General features: G+C 40.3%; 1 protein-coding gene across 1 annotated transcript; it reads right to left on the bottom strand.

Moving 5' to 3' along the window:
- Positions 1–254: 254 nt before the first annotated feature.
- hibch (3-hydroxyisobutyryl-CoA hydrolase) lies at positions 255–19,162 on the bottom strand. The gene is made up of 14 exons (XM_054615503.1): positions 19,064–19,162; positions 18,646–18,688; positions 18,335–18,466; positions 17,720–17,804; positions 17,142–17,222; positions 16,963–17,015; positions 10,695–10,773; positions 4,505–4,650; positions 3,677–3,763; positions 3,468–3,526; positions 2,805–2,886; positions 1,964–2,083; positions 1,648–1,681; positions 255–1,431 (listed from the first exon to the last, which is right to left on the bottom strand). The coding sequence occupies exons 1-14, from the start codon at positions 19,093–19,095 to the stop codon at positions 1,316–1,318; spliced, it is 1,149 nt and encodes a 382-aa protein (XP_054471478.1). The 5' UTR covers positions 19,096–19,162; the 3' UTR covers positions 255–1,315.
- Between the last annotated feature and the right edge of the window lie 146 nt (positions 19,163–19,308).

Here is a 19,308-nt window from a genome sequence, read left to right as displayed (position 1 = left end):
AGTGCTATGATTATAGGAGGCTACCATTGAAATGAGAGGTAGGTTATTGAGTCAGACTGTGAATGTGAAGCAGGTAGACAAGATTGAAAACAGACATGAGGTAAAGGTGTTCCAGACCATAAAAAAAAAGTTCTGAACCATGCTCCATGTGATATTTCTGAGCCTTTAGAACAATCGGACTGATAGTTTTGTCATCCATTTGTAACAATTATACCAGTCACATAAAATATGCACTAAAAGTAGAACGGACCAGTTTATTACCCAACATGGAACTAAAACAAATGCTTACTTTCCAGACTGCATATCTGAGCAGCAGCTTTGTGCTCACACGCTGATAACAAACCGTCACTGTGTCAGAAGAACACTTTACAAGCAGGTCATAAAAGATCATGCCCTCAATAAACGTAGTTCTTTAAAGCACAATCTGATTCTTCACAAAGACCACACATTGTTTTCTGTTGCACTATCAGTTCTCTTTATTGGCCTCTGTTCCAGCATCGATGTCCATGTGCTTGTTGGCTCATGAATAATGCAACTATTGAGAACTAGTGTTTAGCGAGGCGATCTGATACTGACTGAAATACAGTGATGTGTCCATCAGATGAAGTTCATTTAAAAACACACTATATTACACACACGTTTTTCTCAAATGCAAAGTAACAATAAATGCATTTAGAAAAAATATTGATATTCCTCTAAATCTGACACTTGTATTGGATATGTCAGAGAAAAAAAACTGTTTCATCTATGTTACATCTGAAAAAGTACAGATACTAGTGAAAAGAAAAAATACTGGAAAAAGACAAAAAACTACAGAAATACAGCTAATACATTATCTGCAGTAGAAGAAGGGACCACACTGCAGAAATACAGACGATACCGATCCATGTCACATCAACAAACACCCACAGGAAATGTAATAAAGCACTCAGTGGTGAGATCATTTTCTCCTCCCATGTCCTCGTGTTGATGCTGCTGTGCGGCAGAGTCCTTGCTTTTGCAGCAGAAGAGAGTTACTGCTGTACAACTTATGTACAATAAAAAAAACACTCCACTCCCACTGCAGAGCCAGTTTACACTAAACATTTTTCATGTGTGACACACAGGGCATCTGTAAGCTACCTCTTCTGCTACTATTTTAGTTTTCAGACTAGGAACATGAATCAGACCTTTTCCTTAGCTGCAGAGGAGCAGCATTTTTGTTTTACTGTAAAATGTCAACCCAGTATTGAACAGTATGGAGTCAAACTAGTATGCATGTGCTTGTCATAAAATAACAGTCTTTCTAATGGTGTGTGTTTGCCGGTGGGAAGTATCAGAACGTCAGGTCTTTCTCTCCCAGCGAGGAGAAGCACTGGTCCACGGTCTGCTCAGACAACTCCTCCAGTGTTGAAGGGTTCCACTTGGGACTCTGGTCCTTGTCAACCAGCACTGGAAAGATGCACCAATCATGACATAGAAGATAAATCAGATGATTTGCCTGAGACATTGTCAAGTAATGAAAAATAGTATTAATTTGATACTTTAATAACATTTAATATCAATATTACCATATTTTTCATTGTTGTTTAAGTCTTCACATCTCTTTGCATTCATATAAACTATGCCACACACACTATTAGTTGTCCATGCACTGCAGTGACTTACCGGCTCGTACGCCCTCATAAAAGTCGCAGCCCCTCTGCAAAACAACAGACACAATCCAATGAAATAAAATCCTCTTGGATTTTACTCTAAGCCATAGCTAAACCAAAACAGCTGTCTCAGATGATTACGTAATATTGTTTTTTGTTTTTTTACTTTAAAGATAAATGCAAGTTAATATGACAAAGATTAAGATCGGATCCTTAACTTGCAAAGTAATTTACTAAACCTTCGATTCCTACCCAATAATGATTACTACAAGAGAGAAAAGTATGAGAATGAAGCTGATGATGTTGATAACTTCTCCGTCGGTGTTTACCATGCAGGCCTGGCTCAGTCGATACTCCATCACCAACACGTCCTGCAGGCTCAGAGTTGCACCCGCCTGCAGCTGCTTATAGGTGATTTTCAGGGACGTGGGAGACATCTTGGACAGTGTCTGGAAGAGGAGACAGAGAGAATTTTTATGTGTACTTCAAACTAAAAGGTGGTGATGCATTGCTTATTGTGCTTTTTTGATCAAAGAAAATCGTAAAAATACAAAGTAATGGGTAAATAAGGAAAAAGATAGCTATGAATGTTTAATGCACAAGGCGGGACAGTGAGTCAGTGGTGTTGTAGTAGCTGAGGAGGTGGGTTCATAATACATATTTAATGCCTGAGCTGACGACTCCCCCGCCCCCAATATTTTAAATGTTTCAAATCAAACAATAATCACATAATAACAGAGAACAGCTGACTGGGTCTACAGTATTATTAATCCTAGAGTGATCAGGAGGTGGACAATAGGAGAGGGGTGGGCTAGATGAAGGATGGAGTCTAATCTGGGGCGTGTGCAATGTTATGCAACAACATATACTGCCAAAGCCAAATAATGCCCTGGCTCCATCCCAGCACTGTCAGTGGGATTTACCGGATGGTGGAGTAACAGGGCGGCAGAGCTGCAGTTCGTTCAAATAGCTCATATAAATAAAACAAAAGTGAACATGTGTCTGAACACATGCAGACTTTTGTTGTGGTTATATGAACTCTTCTTACAGAGTCGATGGAAGAACTGCCAGCAGGCCTCTGCACCCGTGTTGCTACATTTCTGTAGAATTACTAGGAGAAAAAACTGATTATGTCTGTGATTCTAATCAAGCCGAAGGTCAAGAGCATACCTCAGCTTGTTTGTTGGCGAACTCTGAGCCATCTGCCTTCAGGTTCTGCACTATGCCCTCCACACTGCTGGAGCTGAACAGCCTGAAAGGAGGAAAGGTTACATCAGTTCACTCTTAATTAAACTAAAATCTGAAAGTTTCCTTAATAATGCCATTTTGCCCGCCAAAAGGTTGGAGATATGCTATATTTTTCTTTTGTCAACAAAACCCATAAATTAACCTAAACCAACATTGAATTGATTCTGTGTGGTGAAAGCCAATAATATCTTATTCCTCTGTGCCACAGAGCTCCGTTGTTGTCCAAAAACGATTAAGAACATCAATGAACTCCAGATCCACAGCCAAAATAGTCCGCAACAAATACACTACCTCCTGTACTCCTGTTTGAGTAACACATGCCAAGACTACACTCCTCGGCTGTTCATCGTCAATAGGAACTAATGGTCTAGGGGCTGAGTGCCATATAAGGGTAGGGGAGCGGGAAAAGATTTGGAGACGGGGAATAAGACATTGTTGGTTTCAGACTTTCCATGGCATTTGTTGACAATTATGAAATATAGAATATCACATCCTCATCCTTTAAGTAACTAGCTGTTACTAGTTTTTTTGGCACACCTCAGATTGTAAAGTGTTTATTTGGGAACAGAGAACTTCTAGGCCTACCTGTTAATATCAGACATGTGTTTGTCCAACACGAAGGGCTTCTCAGAATCTAGACCACTCTGTGGACAGAGAACAATCCTCAATACAGACATACATTAAGACCCTCAGGCCTCCGTATGAAAACATATATCTGACCGTCTCATTGCCAATTTAAGCTGCTTTTGATATTTTGAGGTTAAACGTAAGGCCCGTCGCGTTAAGATTCTCACCTGGTTCTGGAATGAATCCAGCACTCTGGAGACATCTTCAGCAGAGGGAGACTTCAAGCCCACCAGCTCCTTCTCCAGCTCTGGGATCTATTGAAGTAGAAGACTTGACATTATAATAAGCTGCTGGAAATTATGCTTGCTAATTTGTTTGTCTGTGTGCAGTTGAGGTGTGGTTACTACAGTTCACTAGGCTAGATCCAGTCCATCCTTTTAAAAACCAATCCCATTTTTGGAGGCAGGCAGATCTTTCCCTCTCAGTGATACATTTTTGAAAGACCGGCTTTTCTGGATTGCTGAATATCCTCTTTTTATGGATTTGTGTGTAAGTTTGAACTAATAAGGCATCACTGGGGACAGTGCAAGGGAACTCTGCATATTCGAAAATGGGTATGTCTTCATTCAATGAGAAAACAACACATAAATGCAATAGAAATACGAGATGTTTTTCCAGCCTTGTTTTTTGGTCAAACTGCTGTCAAAGTTATAAAAACAAACTAAATCCACCCACTGCACCTCTGTCCTGAAACTCAAGGTCACAGTCCTAAATAAACTCTGCTGCCCGCTGTTCTGACCTCACACCAACAGCATGACAAACCCAACCTGGCTTTAGACCAGCCAGTATATGTTGGCACCTTTAAACAAGAGTGAGACAGCCAGTGACTCAGCGTCCAGCTTTCCAGTGGAGCTTTAACCTCGCCCCCCCTACCATGCTCCTGTCCTGCACACAGTGCTCGGGCTGTCATGTAGATTAGATAATACATTTAAAGCAATACATTGGAAAATGTTTGTCCTACTGTCTTTTAAATTACATACAGCCTTGTACCTTACCTTCTTAGACTCTACAAAGTGAGTGGCGACTCCAGCTCTCTGCACGTCACGTCCCTTAAGACGGAAGCCTGTCATGGCCAGGAACAGTCCCAGCTTTCCCTGCAACCTCGGCAGAAAATAGCCGCCTCCAACGTCAGGGAAAAGCCCTGTCAAAATAAAACAGAAAACTAGGCACACTCTGAACCAACGTGACCATCCGTCACTGATATCTGAGAGATTAATTATTCTTAAAAACATAGACATCACTTCATAATTTTATCCTATTAGACAGTTGTGTGACATTTTCAAAAAATAGGAAACATATTTTTGAGTTATGGCCAAAATCGTGATTTGTGAGGTCACAGTGACCTTGACCTTTGAAAACCAAATTCCAAATTAGTTCATCCTGAGTCCAGGTGGACATTTGTGGCAAATTTGAAGACATTCAAGGCATTCCTGAGATATCGCATTCATGAGAATGGGACGAACAGACAACTTGAAAACACGATGCAATGGCTGTCACAGAGGCATAATCATTTTCATAAGGATCCCTTTGAAGTAGTTCAAAAGCTTACAAGGTTTCACAAAAATGAGGAGGGAATTTATTAACCATCCCACAAACAAAAAGTCTCCACATTTCCCCTTCTTTTTTAAATATCTTTCTACCTCTCCAAGAGGTGATCTACGTTCAGTATGATAAGGTACAACCATTAATAAAACAAATGATTGCTGGCACACTACAAAAAGAGAAACATGCGGCTTACAAGCAATCGTGATTATGAAAAATGTGCAGCCTTAATCTGTGCCAAATATATTCTGTATTCTCAATGATGTTTTCCATTTGATTTCAATGTTTCTGACAGGAAATTAGATTCCATTGGTCACTTTGGGATTTCTGACAGCTTTTCTAGCGTGGTTTGAGGAGAGGAGGTGGGGGGTGGGGTGGATGGTAGTGAAGGATTAGATGAGCTGACCTGATTCACGGCTGAAAATGTAATATCATAAACGCGGCAGATTATGGCTGTCGTTCAGAATTCTAGCAGGGCCCATGTTAAATCTGTTAATCTCGCCACAGAGGGGGTTAACGTTTACGCGTGAGTGTAGTGAGGCTACGAGTGTGTTTGTGTGTGACTAGTTAAGAAGTCGTTATTCTAACCTTAAAAAACACAGATCCTGAGGGAGTAACAATAATACATTTAAAGAGAATAATTACTTTTTCTTGCACAATGGGCCCAACTGATCCTTAGAGGAGCTTTGAAGGGTTGGCTGCTGAAATATGAAGTGTTGTTGGCAGTGGTGGGGGAGTGGAGGGGCGGAGCATTAATAAATCATAGCAATGGTCCTCTAAAGGGCAGTGGAAGCACTGATTACATGATGAAATACAGATGGGGACAATGGATCAGAGCTTTTCCATTTGGCCATCTTTAGATAATTCATGAGATGTGGGTAAACATGTCAATGATGTTGGGAACTACGCCCATTTTTCAAAACTCATACATGTCGTTCCTCTGGTCTATGACAGTCCAAAAATATTAGTCTCTCCCTAACAAAAAACTCACATTTGTAATGTCATCGAGTATAAAGAATGGAATAGCTTTATTGACAATGAAGTGGTTAAGTAAGATGTTATAGATGACACTGAGAGCACCCAGGGGAATGTTCTTGGTATATGGCTACGGTTTCTATTTCAGAACTGACAACACTACAATAAAATCAAACTCATGTGGGATAAAAAAAGAAACAAACCTTCTGTGGGTTCACATAAGTCTATGTTATGTTCACACATATTCCTTAACATTCCTCGGCCGTGGATAGACAAATGAAATAAAATAGTTCCTTCGGTTGAGTAAGTTTATTCCTATGCCTAGTTTTGTACCTTATAAAACCCACACAAACATATCCATCCCTCATGCATACTTACACCACTGATTTTACTGACATCCACCCTTAATTTACACTTTTACGAATTTAAATTGGTTCAATCTGGTTTAATTACATATGTTTTTGTTTGAACTTCATCACGGTATGTCTCCTGAGTGATAACAGGTGTACCCACACAGGTGTTTAAGATTAGACTGTGTGGGTTTGTACGGACCTTCATTGATTAGCATCTCCCTCTCTCTCCTGTTGTGTGCACCTGTTAGGAGTCACATAATTACCAGCGTAGCTCCATCCAACTTTAAGCTGTAGAAAAGGTCTAATCATCCAGAGTGGATGTCAAATCCAGGGAGGGGGAAAAAAGCTTTAAAAAAAGGAACCAAAGCACTACTAATATTTTGACCAAATACTCGTTATCGAGACAGTAAATATTTATAAAATGAGTTGTTTGATAAATAATCATTAGGGATATAGATATAACGACTAAATGGGTAAAGGCAACTAATAGAACAATCTGGTAAATTCAGAAAATGACATCACTCTACTGTCATGCAGCCTTTAAAACTAGAAAAAAACAACACCCATGCAATATAATGCATTCAAAACTCTAAGATGATATCTAGTCTCATATAGTAATATCGACATAGTATCGATATATTAGCCGGCTGTAACTGGAAGCTTCTGGAGACATGTCAATCAAATAAAGAACAAAAGATGATCATTGATGGTTGTAATACAACATACAGATAGGTAAGCTTAAACGTTAAGTTGTGCTTTAAGCTGACTCAACTCAACTCAATTTTACTTGTTAGTTCACTTCACTGACTCACTTGCTCAGCAATGGTTGCGAGTACACAAGGTTATCAAACTCAATGTACCAATAAGAATGATAATGTCATTTGTCTCAACCTGGAAAGTGTAGAAAAGCTCACAGGAGAGCAGGAGGTTTATCAATAAACCAAAATATACACAGGCCTATATAGTCCTGAGAGGAGTTGTAATCAACTTTATTTTATTTATTCAGGACTTTTCCAGCACTTGAAACTTTTTTGTCATATCGGCATACTTAAGTTGAAAAAGCCTGATGCCACAATGTGACTGTAGTTGTAGTGAACAGGTCACACAACAGATATTCTTGAGAGGATTCCATACCCAGGATCAAGGCTAAAATAAGCATGTAGGTTCTCAAAGCAGCTGTGCAATTGCTGTTGCCTAATGGAGTGCAGTGTGAAGTCCAAGTTTCCGACTGCAGAGGGGACTTGCTGATAATACGGGTGCAGTGGCCTGTAAGCCAATGTCCTCTAGTTAAAACAATGGTGTCAATGTGTGACTACAGCAGCTCCGAATAGGATTAGCAAAGACTTCCTGCCTTCTTGCCAAAGTGACTGGAGAGTTTTAGAGACACTGGGAGATCCTTTTCTTTATCTAAGACCATTACTTATGAGACTAAACGGAATGCGTTTTGTGTTCTACTTCGCCAGAAAGTACTGGACAACACAAGGGTGTATGAGCATGGATTAGAGGAAATAAAATACAAGACACACCCTAGTAGACACGCATACTGCGTCATCAATCACCTCATACGGCCAATCCTCCGCCTCTGCAATTTAATTGAGGTCCCATTTCCTCGTACTCTTTATTACGGCCTCGCCTTTGGGAAAAATGCCACACACACACACACACACACACACACACACACACACACACACACACACACACACACACACGGTCAGAAGTAACACAACAAGAACACAACAACAGAAGTAATGAACAAGAACTAGAACAAGAACAAGAACTAGAACAAGAACAAGAACTGCTCAGGAATAAGCTTGATGTGTGTGTATATGTGTCTGAGCGAGTGCTTGTGTGTCAAATAAGGGATGATGTGAGTGTCCTTGGAAGTTTGAGATACGCATTAAAGCTGCAGAAAAAAAAAATACTAACCTTGCAACTTCTGCACCATATACTCCAATAATTTGACTTGATTCCGACCCAACTAAAATAAAATTTAGGCAGAAAGTCAGTCAAGCCTTTAAACTGATCATTGGAGATGCTCATGGACCATCTAAATATCCATTGACCATTTTTATTACGTGAAAACACTGACTGATGAGAGATGGGAAACATAAGCTGTTTGGTCAATTCACAGGTTCTTTCATGCCACAAAACCAGTTATTTGTGCTTTGGTATCATAGATTACTGCAAATAATTCACAAACAATTAAAGAACTGTGATAAGCCATCTGGATTTAAGCGACAAACAGCCAGTTTATGCCAATGTCAACTGTAATACATTGGTTGTTAGAGATTTGTTACTAATCTCCTCAGTGCCTCAGGAGACGGCCATCTGTCAACAGGGTTCAATTAGCTAAAAAGCAAATTAAAGCTTAGTACTCTGGCACTAAGATAAGTTAATTATGGTTGATTTATCCATGCAGCAAGCCATTTAGTTACTGATCAAATATCATTTTCTTATGTATCATTATGGTTTTTGATGGTATGAGATTATGCAAATGGAACCTTCACAAAAAAATTGGTCCTTAATGAGCCTAGACTTATTTGAAAATAAAAAATTGTTGGATCCCATCTCTCCCCTCTTGATCATTGTTCTATTCCTCATCCTCCTAAAAGAGAAAAAAATATAGAGGCCTGCTGTTCTCTCACCATGTCCGGTTGGTGTGCCCTGTAGTCATGGCTTCATAAGCCTTTATAATGCCATTGTTATCTTCTCACAGGATTTACAGATCATAAGGGCTGGGCCAAAAGCTTTGAATTGATAACATGTTATCAATGAGGATAATAATTGATATTTATAATTATATTAAAGCTAGAGTGGGTAATGAAGAAAGAAACACTTTTTTTTCTATTTTGTATATGCTTCACTGTCAAAGAGCTATCGCTATTGGGTTCATCTGCTCCCACATGCGCAGTCGTGAAGATTTAGTTCACGCTCTTGTGCCCTGCACGGACCTTCCTTATATCTGAACTTGCTTCAAACAACACCGATACAACCAGAGTTCTGCTCCCATTTTTTAGTTTAGCGTCAAGCAATGATACCACTGAAAGACGATAAACAATGAAAGACTTCATTTTGAATTTCCCAATTTGCATGATTGGAAGACACACGCACTGACAAAAGTGGCAAAGACCATCGGGTACACATGCCTGCTTCGTATCTTTCATTTTTTTGGCATGGCTTCGGGGATATGACAATTTAACTTTGTTGTTCAAACACTTAATCAGACACCAATAGCTCGACAAAAACTATGATGCTATTAGATCTTGGACAAGATTGAGTCCTCCGTACTTTGACTTTAAAGAAAATGACTTGGTGAATTTCTCCATAGTGCCACCATGAGGTTGTAATTTTTTCGTTTACAGTGAAAAGTCTCAAACTATTAGATGGATTGTCATGGAATTTGGTTTAGATATTCATGTTCGCAACAAAATGAATTGTATTAAAATCTCTTAATTCCCTAACTTTTCCCCTAACTTTTCTAGCCTCGTCCCGCAACCACAAGGTTGGTGGTTCGAACCCCGGCCTCTACAGTCAACATGTCGAGGTGTCCTTGAGCGAGACACCGAACCCCAAGTTGCTCCCCGGGTGCTTCTTAGCAGCCCACTGCTCCTCAGGGATGGGTTAAATGCAGAATGGAAATTCCGTGTATATATGCATCTATGTATGTACATGACCAATAAAGCTGATATTTATTTATTTATTCATTTTTCTTTATCTATCTAGCTCCATCATCAGATCAAAACTTCAATTTGTCTGCAAGTTTGTACCTAACAACATTCCTGTCACCATCAGCTGCATAAACGCTTGGTGCTAGTTAGGAAATGTAAGCATGCTAACACACTGACCTGAGATGGTGAACATAGTAAATATTACATGCTAAACATCTACTTGTATCATGTACAACTCCAATAATCTGCTTTCCAGATCCCTTACCTGCATCTTATTGTCTTTCCTGTTTAAGGTGCAAAGGAGTAATTAAGTAAGCACATATTTTGGGAAAGGAGACATCCTTTCCTCAGAAATGACTGCTACACAGCCATTTTTATGAGGTCATGCATCATATGCTTTGCTAAATACAACCCATCTATCCCACTGTGTATTATAGCTTCCCAGCTTCCCATGCAGACACACATCATGTCTATGAATGCATTTGAATTGGATCCAGCTGGGTCTGAAAGTGAAATCACTGCTCCTTCATAATTAATTGTCTAGATACCCGCTCCCAATGTTGTGGGCCAACCAGTGACCCCCCCCCACCCCCACCCCCATCCCTCCCTTTAGGAAAACAGGAGCTGGTGCAGCTGCACAGTCTTACCGATGGCAGTCTCTGGCATGGCAAACAGCGTCTTCTCAGTGGCCACTCGAAACCGTCCGTGAACCGACAGACCTACACCCTGCAGGAAGAAGAGAACAAGATTACACAGGAGAAAAAAATAAAATAAAATACATGATATGATGAATAGATGAGAAAAGAGAGGCCGAGGAATACACAGAGGGGAAAACAGGTCAAGGTGTAGACATCAATAACCAAGAGACCCTGAGCTGAAGTATGAGATGGTAAATGCTGAGTGAAAAAAATAAAAAAGGTAAACCAGGCTGACCCTGGGTCAATGAATGGCTGATTTATGTGTGTGGCTCCCAGCAGGGAGAGGGGTGAAGACTAATGAGCGGTGCTGACCAGAGGACATCTCCAGTACAGTTTACAATTACAAGGTTGCCATGGAAACAATATCCTCTTGCATACTTCCTCGACTACGCATAAAAAAAGTTGTCAATACACGGATAGGTGTATTGTACTGCCTGGCTGGCTTTAGTTTTGGTTTAGTTGTGAAAACTTTTAGGGGTGAATACGTCAGACTAATAACAGCGTCTGACGCTGAGATCAGCCTGAACAACAATGAACTTTAAAGCAATTTTCTAAGTTTGAGCTAAACTATTCTCTCTGCTGTGTCTTTCTTTTTTAAGAACAGGTGAAAAAAAAGTTCTCTCTGTATCCTTCTTGCTCCTAAAACACCCACAATCCTATGCGCACGATGCATTTCCTGTCCCCCAATTTGGAAACAGGGGAAGTATGCTTGTAAACTTTCAGTGTTTCACCTCAACAGTCCGCGAAAATATGTTTTTTAAACAAATGTGAGGCGAGAAATTGCCAATCCAGTTGCTGAATCTTCACTCAGATTAGATCTACCAAGCCTCGACAGACTCGTTCAGGAAGATATTAATAGAACCAAAAAGAGAGACCGTGGGGTAGGGCGAGGCTAAACAAGATGGCACGATGAGTTTTATTTAGTTTCTGCTGAGTTTAAGTGTGTTCCCCGATCAACAAAGTAAAATTAATGTTTTTTTCGTTTCACATCTAAGGTGGTTAATTAATGGTTTATCCGGACCAAAGCAGAGTTGGTGATTGTTGGTACAGTGTTAAGAGCTAACCTAGATAGTTAGAGTCTGGGCAGTAAGAAGCCACTGCACCTGGTGGTGTTATCTCTGATTCCCTGGTATTGATTAACCACCGTATCAACTTCAAAGCAGATGAAGAGTATTATCTGATGCAATGATGCAATGATGCAATCATGCCACCTGCTGAGGAGGGCTGAATCCCTGCCAACCAACTGTTGGCTAAAGGAAGATTACAGTTGACAGCGTGTCTTCACCTTGCTCTTAGAGAACAGCGAAAAAGAGACAAGTGGAGAACCAGAGAGCATTGAAGCAGGGTTTGCCTTAAGGCTGTGTGACAAATGACCACAGAGGATTAAAAATATCTGATCGCCGGAGACTGGTAGACAATAGTAGATGCTCCTCCGAGAGAACCAGATCCCAATACAAAAAACAAAAAGGGCACATTAAAGAGACAGACTGTGACTTATGTCAGCTTAAAGCATTACACAGTTGCATGATGACTGTGCTTTGGCAACCACCAGCACTTGAGGCGCAGAGCAAAGACAGGCACAGGGTTCATTCAAGCAAGCTGTCTGTATAGAGTGGAAATAGGAACTCGAAAGATTTGTAATCCCACAACCTAGAATATGATGATATGGGATTTTTTGAAGATTTGTAATTTATTAGATCAATGTCAAACTAGGACTAAACTGTGTAACTCTAATGTCTGTGTACGGAACTCCAAAATGGCTGCAATAAAATGCATTAAAAACGTCAGTGAAAGAGTGAATATCATAGATATGGAAGTTACCAATGGTACACACGATGCTGCACTGTTACATTTTCATGTGTATTTTTTTTGTTTGCTTTCAAGCGAACAGCTGTTTTTCATTGTAGTTAATGCTCATTTATCTAAAAATATGGATGTAAACCTTAGAGGTTCTCTATTCGATATTCACAGCATTAATATAGAAGCAAACAACTATTTTACTGGAGTAATGTAATAATTAGGTTATGTAACACACCCTCTGGTCCTCCCTCAGGTAAAAACTGTTAGTTCTGTCAGCACTGTTGCCACCTTTAGCACAGTTAGCTGCAAGCCGGCCGACTCAGCCGTGAGAGGCCGTGTGGAGGCAATAGATGTGCTCTGGATTTCGTATTGAAGAACACATTTCATATTTTCGAAAGCTTGACAATGTTGAAGGAGAGATTGCATTGAGTTACAGAAGCTATTGATGAAATTAACGATGGCTCAATTCCATTTAGCTGCTGCAGTTTGAGGGTCTTAGTATTGTCAATGGTGACCCGCTGTAATGGCTTACTGGGACGCTTGAGTAGAACAAAGCCATCATTAGTGTTATTAGTAACGGCTGTGCTTTTACAACAAGTTAAAATGTCTGCTGTGAAAAAAGGCCAATTCAAAATAACCTCTGCATTGCTGTGATTTTAAGATATTTCCCAGTGATACTAGACATTCTGAAATAAAAGTAAATCCCAAGAAACTCTTTCTCTATTAACTATTTTATAATAATAACTTGAGTTTGAATTAGCTACAGAATGATTTAATAATCTCATTTACATATTTTGCAGCATTTTCTTTGTATCCCCGTAGTTAATCGACACTGTTTAAGTGGAGTGCACTTTAAATATAGGATAAATGAATATCATAGCAGCTATTTCCCAGAAACAACACAACCTTCTTGCAATGATCACTGAATGGAGTGAGGGTCCGATTAATCTCACATTACTCCGGTTTTACCATAAAAGTAGTGGAACATTGTTACTTGCTGGTGTGGCACCACCGAGCACCATATAAGAACATGTCTGCAGATCCTGCTGTAAACAATGGAAATGTGCAAAAGTGTGCAGACGAGCATGTTTATAGCTCATACTTACAAACAGAATAGGCTGCAAAATTTACAACCTGGCTGGGAACAGTTTACACTGGCTAAGAATACGGAGGGCTTCATGAAGTCCTCATCGTGATACAAGCCAAATATTGATAGAACGGGTGGGGTGAAATCCATTAAACTGATGCTGAGTACTGTAGTTGTACTACTTTTCTCATGGTGGAAAGTGGAAAGTGGAAACAAGGTACCTCTAAGCAATAATATTGTAATGTTTTAGATTTTGGAGAAGAATCAAGGTTTGCTAAATCAGAAATGAATGTATGAGAGTGGAAAAGCATAATACAGAAGCCTTCCTGTTGGTGTGAAGAGACACAACTGACATAACGGATAACAGTTATAAACACTTAAAGAGAAAATTACGTCTGTTTGAAAATTACTTTCCACATCACTCTTGGGCAAAGTATTCACTTTCAAAACAAGCCCTCTACAGGCTCTGGACAATGAGAACCTCAATGCATGGATCCAAATTTGCCCTGAGCTCTTTGTTTTTTCTCTTCTCATTAGATGATGCAGACATTAGGAAACAAGAGCTCTGTTCTCCAGAGGAAAGAGATTACAGGCATGCGGCTCCGGACTAATATCCATCAGCAACCACTACGCCTCCTCTGTTACAAACCCTCTTAAAAGCACGGTGATCTGAATCTGAATACGAGGAGCCTGCTGTATGACTACGTAAATGTTTGAAATCTTAAGAGTAAACTAAAAGCTGCTGCAAAGTCAGAGACATAGTTTCTGCTCAAACGCAAAGCACAGCAGACCCGGATTAATAACACTTCAGCTCGCACAGACCTTAATTCTAGGGATTTTAAACTTGGAGAGCGATGAATGATGTGCGTGTTATGAGATCCCACTGATGTAAGAAAGAAGCAAACAGAGACTAGTGTGTGTGTGTGTGTGTCTGTTGACCTGCTAAGGACATGCCTCTTTACTCCCTGTTGGTTTGTTATCACTAACGCAAGAATACTCGTTTGACGTGGGAGTTCTGCCCCGAGCTCAGTGCAGATCTGGGAACAGGGACTCTGGTGCCCTTTGGACTTTTCCATATATAGAACTGGCCTGTCTTCCACCACTACACACATTAAACAGCAATCTCCCTGAGGATGGGTTGCGTCAACATTAGTGTCTCCTCGCTACTGACATGACAGAGAGGAGAGGCGTTCTTCAAATCACTTTATTCCCAGAGTAATAATCCCATTTACATAAAAAAGAAAAGAGGACACAAAAAAAAATTGTGTGATGAGCAGCTCAAAGGAGACGTGAAACGTCACAGCTTTTCCGCTGGGATGATGAACGGAAGTGACTTGTCTTGTACCACACTGTATGGAGCAACATACATCAGAAACAAGCACTCCCTAGCATCCATTACTGCACACTGCTAACCTAGATTGTCTTGTTTTTTTTCCAGTGTTGTTCTGACAAATAAATTCCAGCTTCTGTCTCTCTTTGAAAGGCAAATAGTAAGTGGGGGTGGCATTGTCATCATGGCTGTCAAAATACCGGAAAAACAAGCAAACAGGATGATTTGGGTTTCGGTTCACAACTTCTAGGATTTATCCCACTATGAATGACCCAGTTTGAAATGTTTATTACACTGATAATACCAACAACATGCTGCTTTTTATGTATCGGCAGTCCTAAGCTGCCGCAAGAACTTACAATGTAAATGAAAACTGACACATTGGTACAGGTAAGGCCAAGATGGTGATCACTTAAAGATCAACATAAAAGTTCCTGCCAACAAAGACCAATGTATGACCATTCAAAAACCCCACCCCCCTTTTGTGGCTGTCTGAGCTAAAAGGAGCCAGAAACACGACTCCAAATGAATGTGAGTGTTGCTCCGTGTCTGCTGGATGTCTGAATAGGCAATCGTTTGCTAATATAAGGTGATGATACGTCAATGTTGTGTCCCGCTGCATCCTAGTGGCAAAAGAAAGAGGTAATTCTTGCAGCTTTAAAGGTTCGAGTGGTTTACTGTGCTTGAAGCCTTGAGTTTTAAAAATAAAAAAGGTAACAACTAAAACAGTGAGTATCATCACAGTTCACCAGTTACAACTTCAAGTTATTGTACCTGTTCTCTATGCAAATTTTATTTCTAGTTATGTAGAACAACATTAGCATATTAAACTATTCACCTTGGTATCATTTTAATCAGTGTGCCTGAATTTGAACCCAAACACCAACTGACTGTTCTCCAGCTTTTAGCTTCCATTGAAAAGAAGCAGCGCACCACTACGGCAGCACGTACTGAAAATGTGGATTCAACAACACTAAGAAATCACTCAACCATTCATACCAATGTGCAGAGACAGTCCGAACACTATGAGTTCAAAAGTTCAGAAGAGTAAGCTTTGATCGAGGTTACTTTACATGACTATTAAATAGGACTTCACATCAAAATATCACCACATAACACACAAGAGATTACAGTCGAACAGACAGCACAGCCCATAAAAACATGAAGACACAGCCGTCCAATAAAGGTTATTCATTAGCACCACATACTATTGTAAAAATACTCCTGAAGAGATTTAATGAGCACCAGATTGTAAATTGCATCCTAATAGCCAGTAGGCTTACTGTACAGTGAGGTCCATGTTGTGCAAAAGGGCTTGTTAGGTCTTCATACATCTCAAAGCCAAGGACACACACACACACACACACACACACACACACACACACACACACACACACACACACACACACACACACACACACACACACACACACACACACACACACACACACACACACACACACACACACACACACACACACACACACACACACACACACACACATGATGAGTAATGACCCTGTAGATCCTGGGGGCAGTGGTGAGCAACCTCATTGACACCTCAGGAGTAAACTCACTGTCAAGGTCATGCGATGGAAAAAAGAACAGACTGAACCAAAAGACAGACATTTTCTCAGACCAGGTGACTGAAACAATAATAAAATATTACAGACCTTTGCGATAAAGGTCATTCTTGATATATGAGCATTTGTGCAGCTCTGACTGAATAACGTCTGATCATGCTTAATGCTGAGCAAAGGTGCCAATTCAAATTCCAAACATATCTGACCCCTGGAGGGAAAACAGTGGCAGTAACAATGCTCTGTCACTTCATATTTCATCCAATCAGAGGCCACCTTGCCAGGGGCAGCAGGAGACAGCGGCAGATGGTTCTCTACTGACACCTACAGGCATATTTGAAGAGCACACCCGATAGAGAGAGCAATGCTTTTTTAATCAAGACTCCAACCTTATATAATGAACCTAGAAAGAATACTCACCCCGCCCATTGTTATTCCGTCAATAAGGGCGATGTAGGGTTTCCTGCATGCTCCTTAAAAGATAAAACAAAGTCTTGGTCTGGTGTTTGGAAATGTATAAAGTGAGACTTTAAGTGAATAAGGACCCATACATTGCAGATATTTGATAATACAAGTGTAATTGAATTTGTTACGCTTACCAATAGCATTGTTGAGAATGTATTCCTCACGGAAAAAGTCCTCTGCCAGAGGGTCTCCAACTTTCCCTGCTTCTGTGACCGCTGAGAGGAGAAAAGAGATCAAAGCAAGAAAGGACGCAACATGTCTGGTTACCGTACGCTCGCAGTGATTCTCATAAAAGCACTCCAGACCAAGTTGGTGCCTCTCATGTACTGGCATGCATTCAGGACACAGATGAAATCATCCATATTGCAAGATAAGAAATATCTATACATCCCATTTCCAAAGTTGAGACTCGGTTTCCTAATCATGCAGCTGATGGCTGCCATCGTTGTTTTGATTGGGAAACAGAGGCATAAATTAGGAAACTCTTTTTTTAATCATTCAGGGACAGAATCATTTTTCATCCAGATGGTTTTAAGAGTATTTGGGGATTCTGGAAGTACCTTTAAAACAACAATTAATGTTTTTAAATAACCTTCAAACGCTTAATTCTCTTTTAGAAGAACTGATGTGATGCGAATGTATGCTATTACATGAGAGCCTCAACTGGGGCTACACAGACCCCAGTGATTGATCCTTCAAGGCTACAGCTCACCTCTGATGTCCCCACCAGCACAAAAGGCTTTTCCACCTGCTCCTCTGATGATCACAATGTCAGTCTCATTGTCATTTTCCCATTTCTAGAATTAAAAAAGCAGCAAGATTTGTAGGAAATTATCATCAAAAAGAAATGTTAATGTCATGAGTCACTAGCTGAAACAGGTTTCTGCTCCATTTAAAAGTTTAGACGTTCAAAACAGAAGCTCCAACAAAGACAACACCAAAACGTACTATTGAGATCTTAAACACCATCACAATTTGTTGGATACTGGATGACACAATGGGTTTTGGGATATTCAAAAAAAATATAACAAATGGACTCCAATTTGTATTTGATGGGAGGGGATGACTGTATCATTACAAACATTTGTACAACACTTGTGTCTTCTGGAATCGAATTACATCAAACATAATGGGTTTTTTAACAAAGTTAGGGGTAATTACAGTCCCCCATTAATAGTGTGTAAAGGGTTTTTTGTACAAAGGACAAGTAACCATCCAAAGCCATTTACGATCACAAACACGCTGCTATAATACATGACACTTGCAACACTGGAGGCCTTGACATTCGGCCCAGTTGAGGTGAGCATTAACCAAGCTTTCCCCATACCTTGAGCTGAGGGTAGATCTGTCGGATCATGGTCAGGTTGAGGGCGTTCAGGACTTTGGGTCTGTTTATGGTGATCACACCTGCGCTGCCCACTTTCTCTAGAAGAACCCCTGGATCCACCTGACTAGACATCTGTTCCAAAATAGAGACAACAGGAGAGATTGTGTAAAAGTCTTTATAAAAAACACATTGAAATACACAGTACAAATAAAGGAAACCATATAATTGCCTCCATACAATCCTCACTACTCAATACTGTAAACCTACGCTTGCTACAATATAACATGTAGGTACATGAGGGGGTTGCTCACCATGTGGCCCTGGATTCGCTGCAGTCTGCAGAGGGACCTCAGCCTGGAGGAAACAGAAGTGGAAAACAGAAACATTTACAGGATGGACACATTGCATCTGAAAACATCTGATTTCGCAGCCTCCCATTAATCTAATTTATCAATGAATCTGTTGCCCTCTGACGAATTCAAATTCAGAACAATAACATAAACATATATGACCTCAGACTCACTTTCTCTCACGACTTTTATAACTTAAATATACTATAGAGTAACGTTGGCTAGCATCCTACTGACTTACTTTAACCTTTTCCAGCATGTCTGTCATCTCATAACAAGCTAACGTTACATATGGCAGCAAATTCGGACTGACAAGAAGACAACTAACACCAAACTATACAGAAGAAGTTCAGGAGAAACACTGTCACTTGCAACATACCTGTAAGCGGATGTCAAAATGGTTAAGGACATTATTATCTTTGACTTATGTCCTGTGGCGAGTGGCTGCACTGTCAGGTACAGCTCTTGGCTCTCTCCTCTGTACTCTCTGCGTTTACTTCCGGAAAGAGACACCGAGCCATCCCCTGATTGGTCGGCACGATGACGTCAAGGTGGGCGTGGACACCACCGAGGGAGATTCAGTCCTTGCTGTGTTTCTGCCACACTGACACCTAGTGTGGAGAG

This window comes from Anoplopoma fimbria, chromosome 16, assembly GCF_027596085.1.
Source record: "Anoplopoma fimbria isolate UVic2021 breed Golden Eagle Sablefish chromosome 16, Afim_UVic_2022, whole genome shotgun sequence".
NCBI lineage: Eukaryota > Metazoa > Chordata > Actinopteri > Perciformes > Anoplopomatidae > Anoplopoma > Anoplopoma fimbria.
Note: the sequence above shows the minus strand (reverse complement) of the source record. Positions and strands in the feature narration are given on the sequence as shown.

Excerpts from the sequence above, each read along its gene's own strand:
- hibch (XM_054615503.1), bottom strand. The coding sequence starts at position 19,095 with ATGTCCTTAACCATTTTGACATCCGCTTACAG. Across the intron at positions 18,467-18,645 it reads AGCGAATCCAGGGCCACATG|ATGTCTAGTCAGGTGGATCC; the intron begins GTGAGCAACCCC and ends ATTTTGGAACAG. Across the intron at positions 3,527-3,676 it reads TGGATTCATTCCAGAACCAG|AGTGGTCTAGATTCTGAGAA; the intron begins GTGAGAATCTTA and ends CTCTGTCCACAG.